Raw genomic sequence first — 23272 nt, 5'->3', positions numbered from 1 at the left:
TTGTATGTTTGAATATATACTGTATTCTTGGAGATCAAAGTAATGTTAAGGTCTGAGATATATCTAGGATATTGTATGTTGTTCATGCCTATGATAAGTAAGTCTCTTGAAGTACTAGGGAATGATGTGAATGTGGTATTCTTATGGCACTTGTGTGGGGTAAAGTGCCAGAGAATAACGGGCTGTGTATACGTTATTCATAGGATACTTTGGTGGTTCCTGTCTGTGTTTATGTGTATATCTATGTATGTGTATATCTATGTATGTGTGTGTTAATTGTTAACACTATCACCTAATTGCTATCACACATTAGGTGCGAGAATAGACCAACTTGGTAACAAACTTGGTAAGTTCACTTATGCCTGAATAAAATAAGTAAAGGGTAGGTAGAGGAGAATACCATGATAATACACTTAATGTAATTAAGCATACTGTTGGGTGGCGCTGCTGCCTCACAGTTAGGAGACCCGGGTTCACTTCCTGGGTCCTCCCTGCATGGAGTTTGCATGTTCTCCCCGTGTCTGCATGGGTTTCCTCCGGGTGCTCTGGTTTCCTCCCACAGTCCAAAGACATTCAGGTTAGGTGCATTGGCGATTCTAAATTGTCCCTAGTGTGTTTGGTGTGTGGGTGGGTATGTGCGCGCCCTGTGGTGCTCTGGCGTCCTGCCCGGGGTTTGTTTCCTGCCTTGCGCCCCGTGATTGGCTCCAGAAGAGCCCCATGACCCTGTAGTTAGGATATAGTGGGTTGGATAATGAATGGATGAAGCATACTGTTTCAGTAGCTACTTGCCCTGTTAATTCTTCTTCACTGAGATTATGCACTTCCATTAAAACTTTGCATGTCGTATGATTGCAGAGATTTGCTTTGTGCTTCAAAATATAATCAATTGTGTGGACAATGTAGACTTTTCAGAGAAATACTAAGTAAAAACAAATATTTTGGAACTACATGTTGTCAGATGTACACTTACATTACATCTCTGGACATGCTTAACAATCAGTAAGTCCCACAGTAAATAAATTAGATCTTGGGCGACAAACAACACATGACTGACTTTACTTTGTTATCATTTATTTCATACAATGAGTAAAAATGTAAGTATATTGCTTCCATAACAATTCAGAACATAAGGGGTAGGTGCTGCTAATCTGGATTAGTTCATAGTCAGTATGTTCTACCACCTTCGTCTCCCTTTCTACACTAGTTGAAGCCAACCAACTCTACACAGATTTCAATGATGCAAACATGTCCATTGTAGGACAGTCACATGAAAGTGAGATCAGATGAATGAATAAACAGGACACAAGGATTGTATGTCACTAACTCAAATGAAATCAGATAAGAACTTTAGTGAAATTAATGATAAAAATGAAAATCTTGACAGCAGAACAATAAGGCAAAAATGTCCACATGCACTACTTTGTGACCACAGCAGCTTATTATTAAAGGCACATCTTGCACACACAAAAGCTGAAAACACAAAACTTGTAAAGGATAATAACTACTATGGTTTTTTTTTGGATATTTTCAACAAGTGACATCAAACTTTAGTTGCTACTGCAAGTACCAAACTCCTTCCTAATTCATGAGCAGTTTATACCTATCAAATTTTACCAAAAGATTTAAAAAATATATTTGGCAAATCATCAGTAACAAAATGCTATCACACATTCGGGATTTTCCTAACTTTTTAATGTTCCACAGTTTAAGAACATTGATTTATACTTTGATTTCATGAAATTGCAAAAAAATATTTAAATGTCATGGAAGCTTCTTCTGGAAATGAGGTGTAATTGAAATGACCAGAATATGAAAGGTGAACTTTCAAAGGATTTAGTACAGATCCCGACACCTCAAGCTTCAATACCTAAAAAAAAAAGATGACATTTAGGAGAAGCCAGTGCAAGTTATATTTTCATGAGAAAATTATAAAAGAAATTGGAATTTTATGAGTATCTATGAAATTCACATACTGATAAAGTCGCCCTCTCTGGCTCCTACTTGACAAAAGACGTACTGCACCTTTCACTAGTCAAACAATCCAAAGCTTAATAAGCAAATCCTTACCTGTGCTCGAGGGGGCACTGTATTCAGTCTCTGCATGTTCCTCTGAAACACAAAAGAGAGAAAAAACATTGGGTACTCAGTAGTCCTTAGCATGTGGCCTATATATGGTCTACCAACTTAGGCCCAGGAACTGAGAAAGACATGACTTGGTGTAGCAAGAAGGTTATTTGTGTCAAATGTAATTTGTGAAATTTATTTCACAAAGCCATGCAATTCAGCTGAGAAAGAGGGAGACCGACAAATGACAGCTGTAAGTTGGGTTAGGGAAATGGGCAGAAAACATGTGAAGGACACAAGCAAGTTATTTTAAATAGTGCTGATGTCTGCTTGACCAATATGGCTAAAAAAAACCAGAGTCTGTGAAGGTATTAATAACCAGCCAGTTCTTCTGGTAGTCGCCCATATGTGACATGAATTCTATGAACATTTTGTGAGTGTTTATAATGAAGAAGATCCAGCATGACATCAGAAGCATCTCACTATGCCACCGACATTCCTCGTTGCTGGATGAGAGATGTGTGTGTCAGCATTCTCCCACTTGGCTGTGATGTCCCTTTGCTTCTCTCTGGCCTGAATATGTATGTATACAGGATTATGCATTATATTCTAGGAATGAATGTTATCTTTTAAAGCAAGTTGAATACATATATCTTTGGAATTGAACGTTTGCTCCTTTTGACTCACTACCTTGGGCATAAAACTCTGTTGTTGATTTGATCTACTGTATACTTATTTTTTCTTTAAGTGACCTTGATGCAGTCCAGGAGGAATGACTACCTGTTCCCAGGATAGCTGCTCAACCCCTCACCTGTATGATAGAAGTCATAAATTCTGACAACAGCTGCTTTCAGATTCTCCACTGGAATCTCCTCTTCAATGAGGAAGACGTACTTCTGTGGCTTCATACGTGGCAACTGGAAGAACAGTAGAACAGATGTTCACTCTTATGAAGAGGTTGAACTGTCCTTGTATTTTCTTTGCTTTCATTTTATTTTTGAATTTCAAACCTAAAGGCACAGAGTTTCTGTGCATATTAATGATATAATAATACACATACTATAAAATACAGCTTACTAAAGTTAAATCCAGTTTTATATTTGTACTGAATAAGACAACAGCACCAACTCCCTCAGCAGCATGATGTGCATAACACCAACAACAGCGAGATTTCAACAAGTTATAAATGTACACTTGGCTGAGAATTTAGGTGTGTTTTAAATTTACTGTTTTGAGATTTTGATAATTTTAAAATTTTACTTACCTACAGTACTTCAAAGAAATAGATATTAAACATTTTGTAACATTGCATTACACTTCCAAAATAAACTGGGTAGTGTAATATAATTACACATATCGGTGGAGTAAATAAAAACATGCTTTTTTAATAGCATTTTACGATATCACATAATTAAAAACTAAGCCCAAGTAGACATCTGGTAGCTGAGATGGATTTTTATAGACAGCAGATTCCAACTCAAGTGGTGTAAGCTTTTCATTGATTGATGCACTATTGCTAGCTGTTGGTTTTGACGGGTCTGTGGCTTACTGTAGTTCATATCACTTTAACTAAATGTTTCGAAAGAAGCACCCAGTGTGGCCACACAACTCTGCTGGAGTTTCAATAACTTATACTGGGGCTCTACTGATGTCAGGAGCAGCAACTGGACATATAAAAGAAGAAAACACACATACTGAAATAACCTCTTTCAAGGTAAATCTGAAAGAGTCAATGAATTAGTAATTGCGATTGTGTACAATTTATCTCTGCTCTAGATAGATAGATAGATAGATAGATAGATAGATAGATAGATAGATAGATAGATAGATAGATAGATAGATACTTTATTAATCCCAAGGGGAAATTCAAAAATCTATCAAATCAAATCACAAATCTATGATAGATGATTTCCAAAATTGGTCAATGCTTTTTAAATGGGACTTTCACACATTTCAAAGATTTATACAGAGTGTGTTCTGTTTCAGATATCACAATGAAACTTCAAATGACATGGTTCCTTGAAGAATAAGTGTGCCAAATTTTAATTAAATTGGAGTGGAGTTGCTTCATGTGGGCAGACAGATGGACATTGTTGATTCCAATTTCCATTTCTTTATCTGAGAAAGCCAACAAGGGTCACCGCATTCTTCCCTTTCCCAGAACCTTTACCTTTGTACTGTTCAAAGTCCAAAACAATCCCAAGAGGGTAGATCCAATACTACTAAATGAAAACTACAAACTTGTGTTTCTTTCCTATTTAATGTGGAATGAATTGAGTTCTTGAAAATTACAAGATGTTCACAACCAACCTCATCAAGGTAGACATCAATGTAGCCATCTGCCTTATCAATCTTCTTCACAAATGGAGCAGATTCTAACTGTAATGAAAAGCATTGATCATAAATGTTTTAAGATTATAAAATGGAAGTAAAATGGAATGAAGCAGAAAAGAATCAGTGCCTCCTGCACAACAGGAAATACAAAAACTCTTAGACATGTAAACACTAAGAGAACAATCTGTGGTGTTCTTATCTCAGTCCACTTTGGCTTCTTCATGATGCATTGGCAGGAGGACGCTACTATTGGATGGATATTCACTGTCAATGTGAAGCACTTGCTTATTTTTTCTTCTGTGGCAGACTGGCATTAGGCATCAGCTTTGCTAAAGGTAAATAGAACTTTAGAAAGATTTTGACAAGAACAGACAAACAAAACCTGCCAATCCTATCTGTTTAATTTCTCCAGAATAACAAGTCGAATTGTGAAGGTCCCTAAAGTCCAACTGTCCACCACATTACTTGGTGACTTATTCTGGTTTGTCTGTGAACATCAAGCTAGACATGAGACTCCTGCACTCCATGCACATGAGAATACTACAGCTAGATCTACTACTGCTTCTACAATGTAACACCTCAACAGCTTCAGTATGCTTACACTTGGGTGGAGAATGATTTAGTCTATACAAACCAGACAATGCTTCACTTTTTATGCTAGCAAAACTAGTGAATAATGGCCAGGCACTGTTTATTTAGGGCTACAATAATTGAAAAGATGTTTGTCAATGATTTATAAGATCATTTTGTGTATAAGTCAAGAATAAAAAATTAAATGAAAACTGAACTAGACAGCTTGGGGCAGAGTGGTTAGCAATGCCATATCACATCTCATCATACAGCTAGTGTATGTGTGAAAATTGCATGTCTTGGATTTCTCTGGTTCCTTCTACTATCCCAATATTTTACCATTAGGTCAACTGGGCGTCTAAATGATCCCAGTGTGAGTGAGTGAGTATCCCCTTTTGTCGGTCGGTATCCTGACTACATCTGGTTTCTGCCTCATACCAATTCCTGGAGGCCGGACCTCCTCTTGACCCTGTAATTAGGTGGGTTGAGCAAATGGAAAGATGAAGGAACACCACATTTATTTATGCTATAGTTATTTTGGTAATGAAGCAAAATAAACATTTTCATTCCTGTTTCACAACTTCAGAGTTAGAAACTGTAACCACATAAACTGAATATCTTTGTATGATTTCAAGCAGATATTAAAGAAATGAGCCAAAGCATATTCTGTTGCAAGCATCGTTAACCAATACATTCTAGAATTTTCTATAGTGGTCTGTTCTGCCGTAAGCATCTTGTTATTAGAGCAGCTACTGGTAGGTTAGACAGACCTTACAGACCTTGAGTCAGTATTGTATTGAGCGTTCACTGATTTATTAACACACTAATTAACCTTTGATTTTACATCCTGAATTACCAGACACACTCTGATACAAAGAAGTAATGAGTTCAAATGCAGCCGGCTTACCCCAGCAAGGGACTTGGCCTCCATGATGTACCCAGACAGCAGCTTTATATTCAGTATGGCCATGTTGGTCTTTTCCCGCTTTCCATTGTAACTGTATAATCAGATCATAGCGAATCAAAGTTAGCAAAAGCGACTGCAGCTCGGATAATGGTAATGTAGTAAAGCATGCTTTAAAGAATTGGAAAACAAGAAAAAACTATTAATGCTCCTTGATGGCAGTTATTAAATGCTATTTAAGCTACTCTTAGTGTTCCACTGCTTGTGAGTCTTATGAAATATCAGACACACACGCTCTGAACTTTAATACAGAGTTGTACAATGTTGGATTGCTTTGCTCAGATTTGGAACAGCTTTCTTAATATTTTCCCTGCTGTTCCTTTTTAAATAGGTTATAAGTGGCCAATTGTTAAAAATATAAAGGACATCATGTACGAGTGTATGATGAAGGACAGCTAACTTGAAGAATAACATAATGAGGATACACACTTTGAAATTATGAAGCAGTAATATTTTTCTATAGCCCTGGAATTCACCGAGATGGTCTCTTTTACTCATTGGGAAATCTACGTTTATAAAAGTGGTGCGAAAAGACACTTTTCTACCATTCCAAGAACATTTTTTTATACACTGTGCAGATTGCTTAACTGTGTTTGTTGCTTTCTGGACAACACCTTATGTTATTTTTTTACTACTGTACACAACTAATTGTTAACAAACTTGAAAACAGTACACACTCTGCACAATGAACTATTTCAAGTAAAAACTTTCAGCTAATACAAGCAAATGAGAGAATCTATTGCAGATCTTCTGGCTAATGAAACAAAATGTGACTGAGCAGTATACAAATGTAAAACTGTTGTTCTCCTCTCACTCTCTGTTTTATATTCTGGTTTCTATGTTGGAGGCAGTTGATAATCTGACCGTGATATTGATGGTTGTCTCTTTGTTATAACAGGCAGACGGAATGCATACCCACCTGACCACAATGGTGACCTGCAAAATGCTTTTTGCCAGGTTGGTCTCTGGTATGTCCACCATGGCAGAAATGTTGAATGTGGAGAAATTAGAAGGAGGAGGAATATTGTACTGAAGTGCAAACTGGAACACCAAAAAGAGGAGAGAGTTAAGCACATTTCAAAAATATGTGGGGCAGACTGTTACCAAAGAAAGGTAGACCTAACTCCACTGAGTAGGAAAAATCATGAATAAACTTGTGGGCTGCTCTGCATTAAGTCCACTGAAAACCTTTTTCTGGCATGTTATTGCCTAAAAGGTAAGCTAGAATTATTAACACTTTAGAAATGCATCTGTTTATATTTTCCTTTCCTTAGGGTGCATTCTTGGAATGATTGAAGATAGATCAGAGATTCTGAACTAAACTGTTTTAACAGGACATGACACACTTTCACATTTGCCACCGGTATTCGTTTTGATTCAAGTTACTGTAAGACAAAAATGATTAAGCTATTTTTTAACCTCCTTGGCGTTAACATGGAGCATGGAATTCTATACAATTGAGGTTAAACCCAAGTCAGACTTGGGGTGATGGTTTAATTATCAAACTCAAATGACACTTACGACAGTATTCTGCTGCCATCTCGTGGATCAATGCTGCAAAAAATCTATGCGGTTTTGCCACTCTAAGGTAACAGTTTATCAATATTCATGAGTGGGGAACGAAAAACATAATGGCAAACGAATAGCCATAAAGGCAGTTTTTGCACAAACGAAAACTAAACCATTGCTCAAATCGAGTGATAGTGATGACGATGTGAATTTGTCATCAGACGCTGATAAGTGTCATGTGTGTGCACATGGGTGACTGCTTTAGGGCTCTGGTGATGGTAATTACTTGTGAAACCAGGGTCAGAAGACTGACAGCCACTCCACCTCTGACTATCACTTCCATTGTTCACCCTCCTGTGTGTTGTATTATTGTCCATTCTTTCAAATTATACAGGGTCACCAAGGTGGAGCCCCAGATCTTTCACTATGTTGTGTAGCCTTTTTATACACAGATAGTGAAACTGATGCATGCTCAGTACCCTCATAATGAATTACCTATGGTAGTTTGTCTGTGTTCTCCAGTGTTTCCTGTTGAAAAAAACATAAGCCTAAGATGTAAGATGTAGGCAGGTTTTTTTCTTGGGAAAATGTGACCCTTGGCAGTTTGTCTTTTAGAAGCCATTGTATTATTGCTTGAAATATCATGGCTTTTTTCTGGCTTTAAAAAAATAAAAATGTGGATGACATTGGGAGGAGGGAAGAAAAAGCAAGAAACCGGCGTGGATATAAAATGCAAGAAAAGGAAAATGTAGTGAACACCAATAAACCAGTATCTAGGTTGGGAACCAGTAGACCATTTGGAACTACTGTACTGTACTTGAAGAAGCTGTACTAAGAAATCAGCAGCTGTTCTGTAAAGAACCTGAATGGACAATTGTTATATGCACAGAAATTTCAAGGGTTGTGGCTCAACTGAAAGGTATAAGAAGAACCAGAATATAATATAATAGACTTTAATTTTGTATAAGTCATTTGGGTGTAAACCAACAAACCAACCAGAGTAAATATGTGCATTGATTGACACTGTATGTAAATTCAATAGTTTATAAAATGAACCTCTAACTTTTTTTCTCTGATCATTCTGACCATGGTGTAACAGACTGCTTTTGAAGAATGCTCCCTCTAAGGAATTTTTTCGAGTAGTAATTAAAAGATACACTGAAAAGCTTTTCTCCTGCCTGATTACTGTTTTGACCTGTTAGAGGTTGTTTCTTTCTTTAATAAGATGTTAAATATCTGCCACAGTCTACAAGCCATCCCCAGCAGGAAGGCCAAAAACTGCCTAAACAAAGCAACTGAGGAATGAGTTGTACCTGAGGTCTTTCATAGGTAACTGACCCAGGAAGGGAAAGGAAAACTAATTCTATTGTCCTGAAGTACATATGGCTGTTTATGGCAGATTTTGAACTGGAGGCCATTCTGTACTACCATGCCCCATTGGCTTGTAATTTGTGATAAGAATGGTATGAAGTTGGTCACTTTGTCTTTATCTCTCTCTTTCACTATCTGGCAATGAAAAGAAAACCATGATGAAGACAGCATTACTTTGGCAGCAATATTGAGATAGGCATGAGGCCTGTTTCAACATTCCATTTAAAGGCCGTGAGGTAGCAGAGCAAGCTACGCTGAAGATAACCCGAGAGCCGCCTATGGATGCAAGATGCACTGCTAATTATGCTGTAAGTGTATGGTTGTAACAACATTGACATTGTACTCTGCTTCCTTATTATTTTTGGGTATATTATCAGTAATACATAATTAAACGGGCAACGTATCTCCTGCCTGTTTCTTTACTCTGTCTAATTGCCTGAGGTTACAGATGTAGAAGGGAAGAGTGGAGAAAGTGCTAAAGTGCTTGATCACAGAGTTGTAAGTGTATGAGATTTTAGGCATTTTATTAAGGTCTACACAATAAAAAGTATAAAAAGGGAAAATAGGGCCACCATAAGACCCTACAAGACAAAATAAATTACACAAAGAACTGGATAACTACTTTGGATTTCTGAGCAAGGTTTATGAACCCTGATTTGAAACAAGTTAGTTCTTCTTCCATGTTGCATCAAAAGAAGAAAAACAGTGACTTGCAAGAGCATTTGACCATTTTTCAGTGTAAGGAATATGAAAAAAAGTAGATTGATTTCATTACTCCAAAGAAAACTTAAAATGATAATTTCCCTAATATATACATAATATTTTGAATTTGCCAATCATGAATGAGTCTGGAAGCTGCTTCTTCTCTATATTAATATTATTCAAAAATGGTCATCTATGGAAAATGGTACCAGGAACCCGGTGGAACTACAATAGGTTTGACGGATGTCATTTTAAAACATTTTCTAAAATTAATGTATGACTTTATTTTTGAAGAAGAGGCTCCAGGCTTCTATGAGATTTTTCTTGATTTTCTCCTTTGCTTAAACAGCAAGGTGTCATGAAGGATCTCATGCAAACCTTAAGCTTCTTGTTACGACAAAGTCAATAATGTATTTTATTTTATTATAAAAAACTTCAAAATAACATCTATCAAACTTACTTGAATGAATAATTGTTATAGTTTTGGTTTTTTAAAAATTTTCATGAATCACCACGAGGTATAAAACTGTTCTTGGGAGTGTTTCTTGGGTTTTTATACCCAGGGTATCTAATTCTCTGATTATTTTTTTGGATTAGAGTCTCTTTTATTTCCCATCTTTTTTTGATGTTGTTTTGTTTTGTTGTAAGGTACTGCTATGTTATGAGCTTTGCATTGTGTGTTTTCATGGTATTGTATCCCAGGATGCATTGGGACAGCATGGTGATGATGTCTTTGACTATTTAAACATCTCCATGATGGTTCTAATCTATCTAAGTTCTGGATAGTATGCCATTCTGTTTACTAGTAGAATTTCTGATCCTTGTGTGTTTCCTTGACTACAATTTTTGATTTTGTCTTCCAATTTTGACCTGCTCTTTTGTTTTTTGACTCCATTCTTTCTCCTTTTCTCACTTTCTAAAAATCTTGCTGGCTACCATGGCTGACAATGCAATAGCAGGTTAGCTGCCAGAACATCTTGGGCATTGAAATGCTTGGGATACCTGCACAAAAGCACAAATGTGCCCCTCTGCTTCTACGATATATTCCCCTGGGACCTGCTCCAGTCGCTCCTCCTGATAAAGGAGTCGGTTGTCCTGGTCCAGATGGAACTTTATTGATGTCTCCTGTGCAGATATTACAGATACACTTCCACTGGCAGTGCTGTCTTTAATGTAGATGAGAGCTGAATAAGAAGACAAGGCCTGCAATGCAACCACTGTGTCCTGCAGGAAAAAAAATCAACGGTTAAAATTTGTGACTCTTAAAAGAAACAGAATACAGAAAAAGAGAAAGCAGCACCTGTGTGGATGAAAACCCTCCATGTGAATTCTGTTGTTGAATTAGCCATTTGACAATTTTAGAGGCATAGCCAAGGTCAGTGCCAGAGACGTGAGCACCAGATACAAGTGACAGCAACATGTACGATGTCATCTCCACCTCAGCAGAGCGATCCCTCTCACTCTCCGATTCATGACGAGTCCAATAGAGAACATCCTCTGTGATGTTAAGCAGAGCATAAGAAGGTCTCTAATAAAGTCCCATCAAAACATAAAGATTAATTACCTGCTCCTCTGTGTTTTTTCTGTCAAGATATAACTTTTAGAAAACATGGCTCAGATTTCTTTATGGAATGTGTTGACCTCATTCAATAAATTAAAAAGAGAGTAGGTTCGGAGTGAAAAAGGCCTAGCGACACAGGGGTGTCGGATCTGTAATAGTTTCATACGTACAAAAAATGTGTGTACCCAACTTTGCACTTAGAAGTCAGGATTTATAAAAGAAAACTTATAACATACTTGCGTATATTTATGGCAACAGTGGCCCATGTGTATGCAACATTTCAGAGAAAGTCGGAAATGACGACCCCATTGATAAAGTAGGGAAATGGCTCGGTGGCCTGGGTCAACCTGGGATTCATTTGTTTTGAGGTAAAGTAGCTTTGGCAGACATGCCAGTATTGTATGTGGTGGCTGGTTTCTTGGTAAGAAAACTGGCTACACCCTCAGGTGTTCATATGGTTTGTGTTATTCATTGTAACAGCAATCATGTCATTACATGTGCCAGGTGATAGTGGGTACCCACTCAGACACTGGTAACCTATGTCTTTCCCAGACCCCCTCAGAACACAAAGGAGAGGCACTACAATGCAGTGCATGCTCTTGTACGCTCAGTTGTGGAGTGTAGCACAGGACTCAATGCATCAGGAGGGAGGCTGCTGTACCAGCCAATGACATTATACTGCATTAACAATGCATATGTATGAGTTTCATTAGTGCAGATATATGGTTGTTTCCATGTGGCAACTGGGTGGGGTTTGAGTCGCTTTTGCATATGCATATTTGCAAGATGATCGTAGTTTATAAAGTTAAATTGTGTAGAAAGGTGCACACGCCAGGTTTTATAAGACAGATTTTTTTTTTGACATATGCATTATCCTGTTTTTTGACAAATGCATATTTTCATACATGGATCCATACAAAGTTTTAGAAATGAGACTCCAGGTGAGCAATTGGCATCATTTGTTACATGGATGCCATTATTTCTCCTTGATGGAATCCACAATGTTCAGGTGCTGGGGATAAAGGGCATTACAGAATCAACCAAAACTTGATAAAATATATTGCGCATTAGCTACTGTATGAAATCCAGGACTAAGCCCTATTACAGAAGGTTCTCAAAAGTGTGACTTGTTCAAAGAAAACATTTTCTTTGTTTAGTAAAGCATTACTATGACTTCTTCTTCTTCTTTCGGCTGCTCCTGTTAGGGGTTGCCACAGCAGATCATCTTCTTCCATATCTTTCTGTCCTCTGCATCTTGCTCTGTTACACCCATCACCTGCATGTCCTCTCTCACCACATCCATAAACCTTCGCTTAGGCCTTCCTCTTTTCCTCTTCCCTGGCAGCTCTATCCTTAGCATCCCTTCTCTGCATATGTCCAAACCAACGCAATCTCGCCTCTCTGACTTTGTCTCCAAACCGTCCAACTTGAGCTGACCCTCTAATGTACTTATTTCTAATCCTATCCCTCCTCGTCACACCAAGTGCAAATCTTAGCATCTTTAACTCTGCCACCTCCAGCTCTGTCTCCTGCTTTCTGGTCAGTGCCAGTGTCTCCAACCCATATAACCTAGCTGGTCTCACTACCATCCTGTAGACCTTCCCTTTCACTCTTGCTGATATCCATCTGTCACAAATTACTCCTGACACTCTTCTCCACCCATTCTACCTTGGCTGCACTCTCTTTTTCACCTCTCTTCCACAATCCCCATTACTCTGTACTGTTGATCCCAAGTATTTAAACTCATCCACCTTTGCCAACTCTACTTTCTGCATCCTCACCATTCCACTGACCTCCCTCTCATTTACACACATGTATTCTGTCTTGTTCCTACTGACCTTCATTCCTCTCCTCTCTAGAGCATATCTCCATCTCTCCAGGGTCTCCTTAACCTGGCTCCCTACTATCGCTACAGATCACAATGTCATCATCAAACATCATAGTCCGCGGGGATTCCTGTCTAATCTTGTCTGTCAACCTGTCCATCACCATTGCAAATAAGAAAGGGCTCAGAGCTGATCCCTGATGTAATCCCACCTCCACGTTGAATGCATCAGTTGCTCCTACCGCAGAACTCACCACTGTCATACTTCCCTCGTACATATCCTGTACAGCTCTTACATACTTCTCTGCCACTTCCGACTTCCTCATACAATACCACAGCTCCTCTCGAGGCACCCTGTCATATGCTTTCTCCAGGTCCACAAAGAGGCAATGCAACTCCTTCTGGCCATCTCTAAACTTCTCTATCAACATCCTCAGAGCAAACATTGCATCTGTGGTGCTCTTTCTTGGCATGAAACCATACTGCTGCTCACTAATCATCACCTCACTTCTTAACCTAGCTTCCACTACTCTTTCCCATAACTTCATGCTGTGGCTCATCAATTTTATTCCCCTGTAGTTACTGCAGTCCTGCACATCCCCCTTATTCTTAAATATCGGCACCAGTACACTTCTTCTCCTCTCCTCAGGCATCCTCTCACTTTCCAAGATTCCATTAAACTATCTGCTTAAAAACTCCACTGCCATCTCTCCTAAACACCTCCATGCTTCCATACATATGTCATCTGGACCAATGGCCTTTCCATTTTTCATCCTCTTCATAGCTGCCCTTACTTCCTCCTTACTAATGTGTCGCACTTCCTGATTCACTATTTCCACATCATCCAACCTCTTCTCTCTCTTGTTCTCTTCATTCATCAGCCTCTCAAAGTACTCTTTCCATCTGCTCAAGACACTCTCCTCGCTTGTGGGTACGTTTCCAGCTTTATCCTTTATCATCCTAACCTGCTGCACATCTTTCCCAGCTTGGTCCCTCTGTCTAGCCAATCGGTACAGGTCCTTTTCTCCCTCCTTTGTTTCCAACCTCTCATACAACTCATCATACACCTTTTCTTTAGCCTTCGCCACCTCTCTCTTCACCTTGCGCCTTATCTCCTTGTACTCTTGTCTATTTTCTGTATCTCTCTGACTATTCCACTTCTTCTTTGCCATCCTCTTCCTCTGTATACTCTCCTGTATTTCCTCATTCCACCACCAGGTTTCCTTTTCCTCCTTCCTCTTTCCAGGTGTCACGCCAAGCACCCATCTTGCTGTCACCCTTACTACATCTGATGTAGTTTCCCAGCTGTCTGGTAACTCTTCACTGCCACCCAGTGCCCGTTTCACCTCCTCCCTAAACTCAACCTTGCAGTCTTCCTTTTTCAACTTCCACCATTTGACCCTTGGCTCTGCCCTCACTCTCCTCCTCTTCTTGATCTCCAACATCATCCTACAGACCACCATCCTATGCTGCTTAACTACACTTTCCCCTGCCACCACTTTGCAGTCTTCAATCTCCTTCAGATCAACTCTTCTGCATAGGATGTAATCTACCTGTGTGCATCTTCCTCCACTCTTGTACGTAACCCTATGTTCCTCCCTCTTCTTAAAATGCATATTCACCACAGCCATGTCCATCCTTTTGGCAAAATCCACTATCCTCTGACCTTCTTCATTCCTCTCCTTGACACCATACCTACCCATCACCTCCTTGTCTCCACTGTTCCCTTCACCAACATGCCCATTGAAATCTGCTCCAATCACCACTTTCTGTCCCTTGGGTTCACTGTTCATCACTTCATCCAACTCACTCCAAAAATCTTCTTTCTCACCCATTGCACACCCAAGTTGCGGTGCATGTGCACTAACAACATTCATCATCACACCTCCAATTTCCAGCTTCATAATCATTACTCTGCCTGACACTCTTTTCACCTCCAAAACACTCTTGACATACTGTTCCTTCAGAATAACTCCTACCCCATTTCTCCTCCCATCCACACCATGATAGAACAATTTAAATCCACCTCCAATCCACCTGGCCTTACTCCCCTTCAATTTAGTCTCTTGCACACACAATATATCAGCCTTCCTTCTCTCCATCATATCTGCTAACTTTCTCCCCTTATCAGTCATACTGCCAACATTCAAAGTTCCTACCCTCAGTTCCACTCTCTTTTCTTTCCTCCTCTCCTCCTGCCTCCGGACACGTCTCCCCCCTCTTCTTCTCCTTCTTCTTCTTCTTCAGCCAACAGTAGTAAAAGCATTACTATGACTACTTAAAGGTAATACAGAATATTTACAAGGCAGCAAAGAGTGGAATATTGAGTGTGTTAAAAGTAACATGAAATCTTTGTTCTTCTGGTACTTACTTTCTCATTGTTTGAATGTAATTTTTGCTTATTTAAATTGTTGGGTACCCAAACTCAAGTATGTATGTTGTTTTTGATCAATAATCTTCCTTTATCTATTCTATGTATGTAAAATGCTAAGCTCTGTCTGTCTGTCACACAATAACTCATTGACTGCTTGGGCTAGAACCTTGACTTTGGTCTTAGTCAAAAGCTTATGACCTGATCAGTTTTGTAAATTCAACTTTGGCACAGTGACCTGTGGTTGTATGTACTGCATGACATCTGCCGAGAGTCACAAAAATACCACTACTTAGCAAAGTTACATTAGCAATGTGTTCCATGTCAAGCTCCTTTATCTTTAACTTTTTTAATTTGCATTTTATTTGAAGACCATGAGTCTGCATGATTCACTAGTAACTAGAAGAATGTATGCAAATACTTTTTGTATTAAAGGCAGAAAACTACAAAGGATACCCATGACTGATCTCTCAACTGCCCCCTATCCACCCACTTTTGTTCTGGGGTATTTTATGGAAAATTGGTTTGATTTATATCTGCACCACTTCTGTTTAACAATTGCATGTTATTCTCTTGTTCACAAGTTTCTATTGCAGACTGCATTTTTCTTCTACACTTACTGATTTGAGATGAGCTGTTAGGTGGATACACAGCTACAGTATAAACAGGCTGACCATGAGTAAGCAGAAGTGCATGTTCTCAGTGATAGGCCACTATCTAAGATGGGTTCTTTGTTTCTCTGCTTCTGCTAGGATAAGTTTTGTCTCATTGTATCAATGACCAAGAATTCATAGATACAGGTAACAAATGGATATTCTGGTTGACATTATGTAGTCACCTTCTATTTCCATTTCCTCTTTTTTGTGTTAAATATTCAACATTGTAACATGACCTACTGAGACATGATGGGTGGACTTACCTTTCTTCATAGCCAACTGATCTAAAGAGCTGTGCAGGGAGTGCCTCATCTTCTGGTCATTTGCTAAAGAAAATACATATGCAAGAAGAATCTTGGTATACAGGTCATTTACTTGGTCATGTTTGGAAATCAAGCATGTGAGTCCTCTCTTTAGAATGACATCCTGAAGAAGAACAGAAGCAATTCAGTCTAATGACTTGCAGGCATATCAAAGTCCATATATGGAATTCCAACACTCACTGTGACAGGTGTTTTCAACTCCAGCAGGGCAGCAGTAATATAAGCCGTGAGAGAGACTTCATCACCAACTCCTCCCTAGGATAAAACAAGCAGTCATTTTTTTGGCTTGTTTTTAACACATTTGTGATTTTTTTTTTTTAAATAGAATCCAATTTCAGTAGAAATGTGAATTGTTTTGAAATATAATAGTCCTTTAACTGGCCATTGCCTGTGTCATCCTGGAGTGGGCCTCTATTGCTACCTCCTTCCAGGCTCCCTCACAGGCTCTAGAATTTCTGAAACAGGAGGGAAAATCTTTAGATAAACGAGTACAGGAATAAGAAAGCAGAATTGCTGGGAATGAATCAAGAATTTTATTGATTTGATTGCCTTCTTAGAGATGTATGGTGAGTTCTTAAAAGCATTTTAAGCTCTTACAGTGGATCAACCCAGGTGCATTAAATGAAACCACCAAAACGTACTTGCTCTGCTGAGCTGGGGCAAGTCAAATGTAAGAAAGAAAAGGATCACAAATTGAATGAGACCAAAGCATAGTCAGAAAATGAGTGTGGAAAAAACATACAGTTAGGTCCATAAATATTTGGACAGAGACAACTTTTTTCTAATTTTGGTTCTGTACATTACCACAATGAATTTTAAATGAAACAACTCAGATGCAGTTGAAGTGCAGACTTTCAGCTTTAATTCAGTGGGGTGAACAAAACGATTGCATAAAAATGTGAGGCAACTAAAGCATTTTCTAACACAATCCCTTCATTTCAGGGGCTCAAAAGTAATTGGACAATTGACTCAAAGGCTATTTCATTGGCAGGTGTGGGCAAGTCCGTCGTTATGTCATTATCAATTAAGCAGATAAAAGGCCTGGAGTTGATTTGAGGTGTGGTGCTTGCATGTGGAAGATTTTGCTGTGAACAGACATCATGCGGTCAAAGGAGCTCTCCATGCAGGTGAAAGAAGCCATCCTTACGCTGCGAAAACAGAAAAAAACCCTCCGAGAAATTGCTACAATATTACGAGTGGCAAAATCTACAGTTTGGTACATCCTGAGAAAGAAAGCAAGCACTGGTGAACTCAGCAACGCAAAAAGACCTGGACGTCCACGGAAGACAACAGTGGTGGATGATCATAGAATCATTTCCATGGTGAAGAGAAACCCCTTCACAACAGCCAACCAAGTGAACAACACTCTCCAGGGGGTAGGCATATCGATATCCAAGTCTATCATAAAGAGAAGACTGCATGAAAGTAAATACAGAGGGCGCACTGCAAGGTGCAAGCCACTCATAAGCCTCAAGAATAGAAAGGCTAGATTGGACTTTGCTAAAGATCATCTAAAAATATGCCAGCACAGTTCTGGAAAAACATTCTTTGAACAGATGAAACCAAGATCAACCTCTACCAGAATGATGGCAAGAAAAAAGTATGGAGAAGGTGTGGAACAGCTCATTATCCATAGCATACCACATCATCTGTAAAACACGGTGGAGGCAGTGTGATGGCTTGGGAATGCATGGTTGCCAGTGGCACTGGGACACTAGTGTTTATTGATGATGTGACACAGGACAGAAGCAGCCAAATGAATTCTGAGGTGTTCAGAGACATGCAGTCTGATCAAATCCAGCTAAAAGCAGTCAAATTGATTGGGCGGCGTTTCATGATACAGATGGACAATGACCCAAAACATATAGCCAAAGCAACCCAGGAGTTTATTAAAGCAAAGAAGTGGAAAATTCTTGAATGGCCAAGTCAGTCACCTGATCTTAACCCAATTGAGCATGCATTTCACTTGTTGAAGACTAAACTTCGGACAGAAAGGCCCACAAACAAACAGCAACTGAAAGCCACTGCAGTAAAGGCCTGGCAGAGCATTAAAAAGGAGGAAACCCAGCATCTGGTGATGTCCATGAGTTCAAGACTTCAGGCTGTCATTGCCAGCAAAGGGTTTTCAACCAAGTATTAGAAATGAACATTTTATTTCCAGTTATTTAATTTGTCCAATTACTTTTGAGCCCCTGAAATGAAGGGATTGTGTTAAAAAATACTTTAGTCACCTCACATTTTTATGCAATCGTTTTGTTCACCCCACTGAATTAAAGCTGAAAGTCTGCACTTCAACTGCATCTGAGATGTTTCATTTAAAATTCATTGTGGTAATGTACAGAACCAAAATTAGAAAAAAGTTGTCTCTGTCCAAAATATTTATGGACCTAACTGTAGGTATCAAGAAAAAGGTGTGCAACAAAGCCAGAGTATTAAGTTAAAATGAAATGAAAAGGAAGTGAAAGGAGATAACAACCAAAACAGAGAACCTGTAGAAGTTACATGGCGGAAAGCAAAAAAATGACAGCATGACAAATAAAACAAAACGGCACTGTGTCAAATTCTAAGCAAAATTTAAACTTTTTTCAAAAATGAAATTATACCAGAAATGTCTAACCGAGAATGTTTCAATATATTTCAAGGAAAACATAAGCTTAAAATACAACCTTGAAAAGATGTTTGGTAGAATAATTCATTTTCTTCTAATCATTACATTTTTATTCACCATTTTACCAGCCAAGAGTTCACCATATCAGGTGAGCTCCATATTAGACCAATATCATTACTAAATGATGACATGAAGATCCAAGACAATGTTCCAGCCTAAATAAATAGAGACAGTGCTCTTTTCATAATATCCATCCATCCATTCTCCAACCCGCTATATCCTAACTACAGGGTCATGGGGGTCTGCTAGAGCCAATCCCAGGGTGCAAGGCAGGAAACAAACCCCAGGCAGGGCGCCAGCCCACCACAGGGCACGCACACACACACAAGGGACAATTTAGAATCGCCAATGCACCTAACCTGCATGTCATTGGACTGTGGGAGGAAACCAGAGTGCCCAGGGGAAACCCACACAGACACAGGGAGAACACACAAACTCCACTCAGGGAGTTACCTGGGAAGCGAACCCAGGTCTCCTAACTGCGAGGCAGCAGCGCTACCCACTGCACCACCGTGGTGCCACTTTTCATAATATCCAAAGAATAAACTATCTATTGTCTAATCTTTGACAATTTGACTATAGTATATACACCTTAAGTATTTGGGTTTTCAGGTATTCTGTCTCTATTGCAGAAAAAAACTTTTGATAAAATGGAATAGGGATATCTTTTTTCTTTTTTATGAACCCAAACTCATCTTTAAAAGAAATTCAATTTCTTTTGATGAAAAGCATCAAACTAAATATTAATAAGTTATCGTCTCTGCAGCTTTTTTTTAGCTGGGATAATTAGTGTTATTTAAATAACTTTTTAAAGAAAAGTCCTGTTTCTCTTTCAGAGCATATCCATAAGCATTAAGTCAAGTTAAGTGTATTGGAAGAGGAAGAGGTAGAGATAGAGGCAGACAGAGAGGAACACCTGGAGGAGGGGTAGGATGTGCGCAAAGAAGAAGACAACCAAATCTGTCTAATGAAATTTGTGCTACACTTGCGGACCAGACAGTAAACCATGAACTAACACTGAGGGAGGCTGGACTGAGAGAACAGCCTAACCTAAGCAGGTACACAGTGGCATCTGTAGTTTGGACATTTCGTCAAGAGAACAGGTGAGAAAGTTATCTTCTGTCAACAGAAAATCCATAGCTTACTGCATATACGATGTATATCAACAGTTTTGGTATCTATTTCCATATCATGTTACAGTTAGCTACATGTATTTTGTTTGGCCAACATAGGATTGAACGTCAAGAACACCAAAAGGGAGGGGCCCCATATTCACACAGGAGCAAGAGAAAGAGATCATAAACCTCATTTTGGCCAATAATGCGATCAGACTTTCAGAAATTCAAACCTATATTGTCAATGATCACACAATTTTCAATAATGTCCAACAAGTTTCTCTGTCAACAATAGCTCAAATCTTTAAAAAACATCAAGTTCTGATAAAACAACTGTATAGAGTGCCATTTGAGAGAAATTCAGACAGGGTGAAAGTCCTGTGGCGTGAATATGTGTAGGTAAGTTTTGTTCACTGACTATGGTATTGTGCACTGCACACATAACCTTTTGTAACTGTACATGTAATTTTACTGTATAGCAGACCTACAGTATATTGATCTGCAACTGTATTTCAGAGAGTTCTGCAAATGAATGCGGAGGAAGTTTGGCAGGAGTTTACATACAGTACATTGTTGAGGCTGGATTTAACCTGAGAACAGTGAGAAGAAGGGGAAGAAACATTACTGGCCACAGGGCTATTGTCAATGTACCAGAGCAATGTGGGGTTAACATTACCCTTTGTGCTGCCATATCACAGAATAGGGTCGTCCACCGCCATGCCAACTTGGGTCCTTACTACACTGACCTCATTCTTACATTTTTGAACAGATTATACAATATTATCACAGCAGCAAACCAAAGGGACCAGATGCGATACATTGTAGTCTGGGACAATGTATCTTTTTATCATTCTGCTGAGGTCCAAAACTGGTTTCATCAACAACCACAATTTACAGTCCAATACCTTCCACCATACTCCCCCTTCCTAAACCCCATCGAGGAGTTCTCAGCATGGCGGTGGAAGGTGTATGATCTCTGGCTGTATTTCCTGATGCCCCCCAATCGAGCTATAGAGGATGCCTTTGACCAGACTGATGCAGCATCAATACAAGGGTGGATTAATCACTCCAGAAGATTCTTTCTACGTTGCCTTGCAAATGAAAACATAGCCTGTGATGTTGACAAGGTCCTGTGGCCAGATCCAGCTTGGTGAAGAGATGATGTTTAATGTTCTCTTTATTTCAGTTCTGAACTGGATGTTTTATGTTACTACTGTTAGCTTACAGTACAATGATACATCAGTAATACTGTATGATAACTGGAAAATGTTTTCTTATGAATGTTTTGTTGAAATGTTCAGTATTGACTAACTTGAATACATGAAAAGAATTAAATATTTTCATTGGTCTGCACAATTGGTGTTATGTAGTGTTGGTAAATTTATTTTTACACTTTCTTTATGTAAATCCTGAAAGTGTTTTAGTCTGAGCACAGGAGTGTTTAACTGATTCAAACAGAATCAGACCATATGATGGATGTGTTTATATTATGACAAGAAAATAGGGTTTTGTTAGAAATTGTATGGTTTTGACTAAATTGTTCCATTTTGCAAATAATCTGAGGTGTTTTGCTACTTGGGTGTAGTGTTGTGCTAATTGTGTGAAGTGTTTCGGAAAACTGGGCCCTGTTTTCAAAATTGTGCTCAAGCAATTGCAAAAAACTGTAATAAGTTAATAAGAGTTTTAGGTCTTTACCATGCTTTAATAAAAAGTGATCAACAACTGCTTCAGTTGATTCAGAATATATAAGAAACAACTGGAGCTTTCTCAGTTTACATCAAACAGTTGAAAAATCAACTCCCATAATGTTAGCGTGCATTCTTTCCTATGTTGAAGATGGATCCTCCTTTAGGTTTTAACTTTCTATTGGACCACATGACTGCCTTGCCTGATATTCATATTGCATTTCATATTAAGATGACACAATTCCTGATATAATGCAATGCAAAGTAAAATTGGAATTTTTCCAAGTGAAAAAATAGTGCTCGATGAGAGATGTCCATATTTGCAACATGTGTCTTGCCTAGCCGGGGTCTGTCAGTCCTACTTCTTGCTATGCACATTTGAATCCTGCAAAAGCAGATACCCAGTAAATAAGGTGTCAGCCTGTGCAATGCCCTATGGGAGCTCAGAAAGCTTTTCAATAGCCTTACCTTCATGCCAGAATGCAGAAGTCTGCCAACGTTCTGAAAGCAGCCATTCTTATTCTGCCGTCCTTCCAGCCACTTCTTAGCATCATTGATGTGACTGGGATTAATAAAAATGAAGTGCTGAGCACTGCCAAAGGACTTCATTACAAATGCTGTTAACCTGGCAGGAAAAAAATAAGAAAATAGAAAAGTTTTACATTAAAGAATAAGTCAAGTTTATTTGTTCACAATCAATTTGCCACATGAAATTGTGTTTTAAAGTGAAGCATCTTTTAATAAATTAAAAAAAAAAACCTAACCTAGTCTTGTGTTTTAAAATGGAAGTCATGGGCACTGGGATCTAAACGTGAAAACAAAAACTTATGCATTTCTGAGGCTTGCTTGTGACAACAAAAGTAAACTTGAAGTAGTAAACTTTATCACAGAATATTGATGCTATTTATTTGAGGTAAGGACACATTTCCTGTTCACTTGTCTGCTCAAAGTTGGACATATTATTAAAGTTTGGAGGACATTTACCCCGGCACACCCCCACTTTGCCAAATTTCCATAGCTACAGAATGCATCTTGTTCTACTTTTATCTCTACAATTCTGTTTTTTTCATTGGTCACAATATATTCTATTACACATGATGCTCTGCACAAAAGTGTGCTGAATGTCTGAGGAACATTAGACTTGTCAGTAAACCCTGAAATTGTCTGATTTCAGTACCCACCTGTTATGATTCACAACATCCATAAGCGCTGAAGGCCCATGTATACTTGAATCATATTCGTTTTTCATATGCCATGTGTACTCTGATCTTATTTTTTATAGGCAATCCTGGCACACTTTCCGAATCACATACACACACAGTGGTATAATGATGGATGCACACTCAAGTCATATTTTTACCTAAATGGCACCTACTTTTTGCCTATTACATTCTGTGTTATTTTACATAGTGTATAGGGTGAGACTCATACCAATTTGCTTTGTGACGTGTGCTGGTGAGGCAGGCACATTAATGTCTCATTATATTTTCTATACTGTACGTAAAAAGAAATCTGAATATAGTGACAACACTACATTGCAGTTTTTTTTTTAAA

General features: G+C 38.7%; 2 protein-coding genes across 2 annotated transcripts in view; both read right to left on the bottom strand.

Moving 5' to 3' along the window:
• The window catches only part of LOC114669500 (F-box only protein 44-like), a 560525-nt gene extending 557219 nt beyond the window's left edge, over positions 1 to 3306 (bottom strand). The window contains exon 1 of the mRNA XM_051923561.1: positions 3292 to 3306. The gene's annotated coding sequence lies outside the window, so the exon portion shown is untranslated. The remainder of the gene's footprint in view (positions 1 to 3291) is intronic.
• Positions 1676 to 23272, bottom strand: part of LOC114669502 (alpha-2-macroglobulin-like protein 1) — a 100276-nt gene continuing 78679 nt past the window's right edge. The window contains exons 25-35 of the mRNA XM_051922566.1: positions 22187 to 22343; positions 16431 to 16505; positions 16191 to 16353; positions 10815 to 11011; positions 10517 to 10738; positions 6852 to 6973; positions 5876 to 5966; positions 4375 to 4443; positions 2876 to 2981; positions 2068 to 2109; positions 1676 to 1867 (exon numbers count right to left, since the gene is read on the bottom strand). Of these exons, the coding sequence (XP_051778526.1) occupies positions 1854 to 1867; positions 2068 to 2109; positions 2876 to 2981; positions 4375 to 4443; positions 5876 to 5966; positions 6852 to 6973; positions 10517 to 10738; positions 10815 to 11011; positions 16191 to 16353; positions 16431 to 16505; positions 22187 to 22343 (1258 nt within the window). The 3' untranslated portion in view covers positions 1676 to 1853. The remainder of the gene's footprint in view (positions 1868 to 2067; positions 2110 to 2875; positions 2982 to 4374; positions 4444 to 5875; positions 5967 to 6851; positions 6974 to 10516; positions 10739 to 10814; positions 11012 to 16190; positions 16354 to 16430; positions 16506 to 22186; positions 22344 to 23272) is intronic.

Source organism: Erpetoichthys calabaricus, chromosome 2, assembly GCF_900747795.2.
Source record: "Erpetoichthys calabaricus chromosome 2, fErpCal1.3, whole genome shotgun sequence".
In the NCBI taxonomy this organism is placed as follows: domain Eukaryota; kingdom Metazoa; phylum Chordata; class Cladistia; order Polypteriformes; family Polypteridae; genus Erpetoichthys; species Erpetoichthys calabaricus.
The sequence above is the reverse complement of the archived record's forward strand: the minus strand, read 5'-3'. Positions and strand labels throughout refer to the sequence as shown.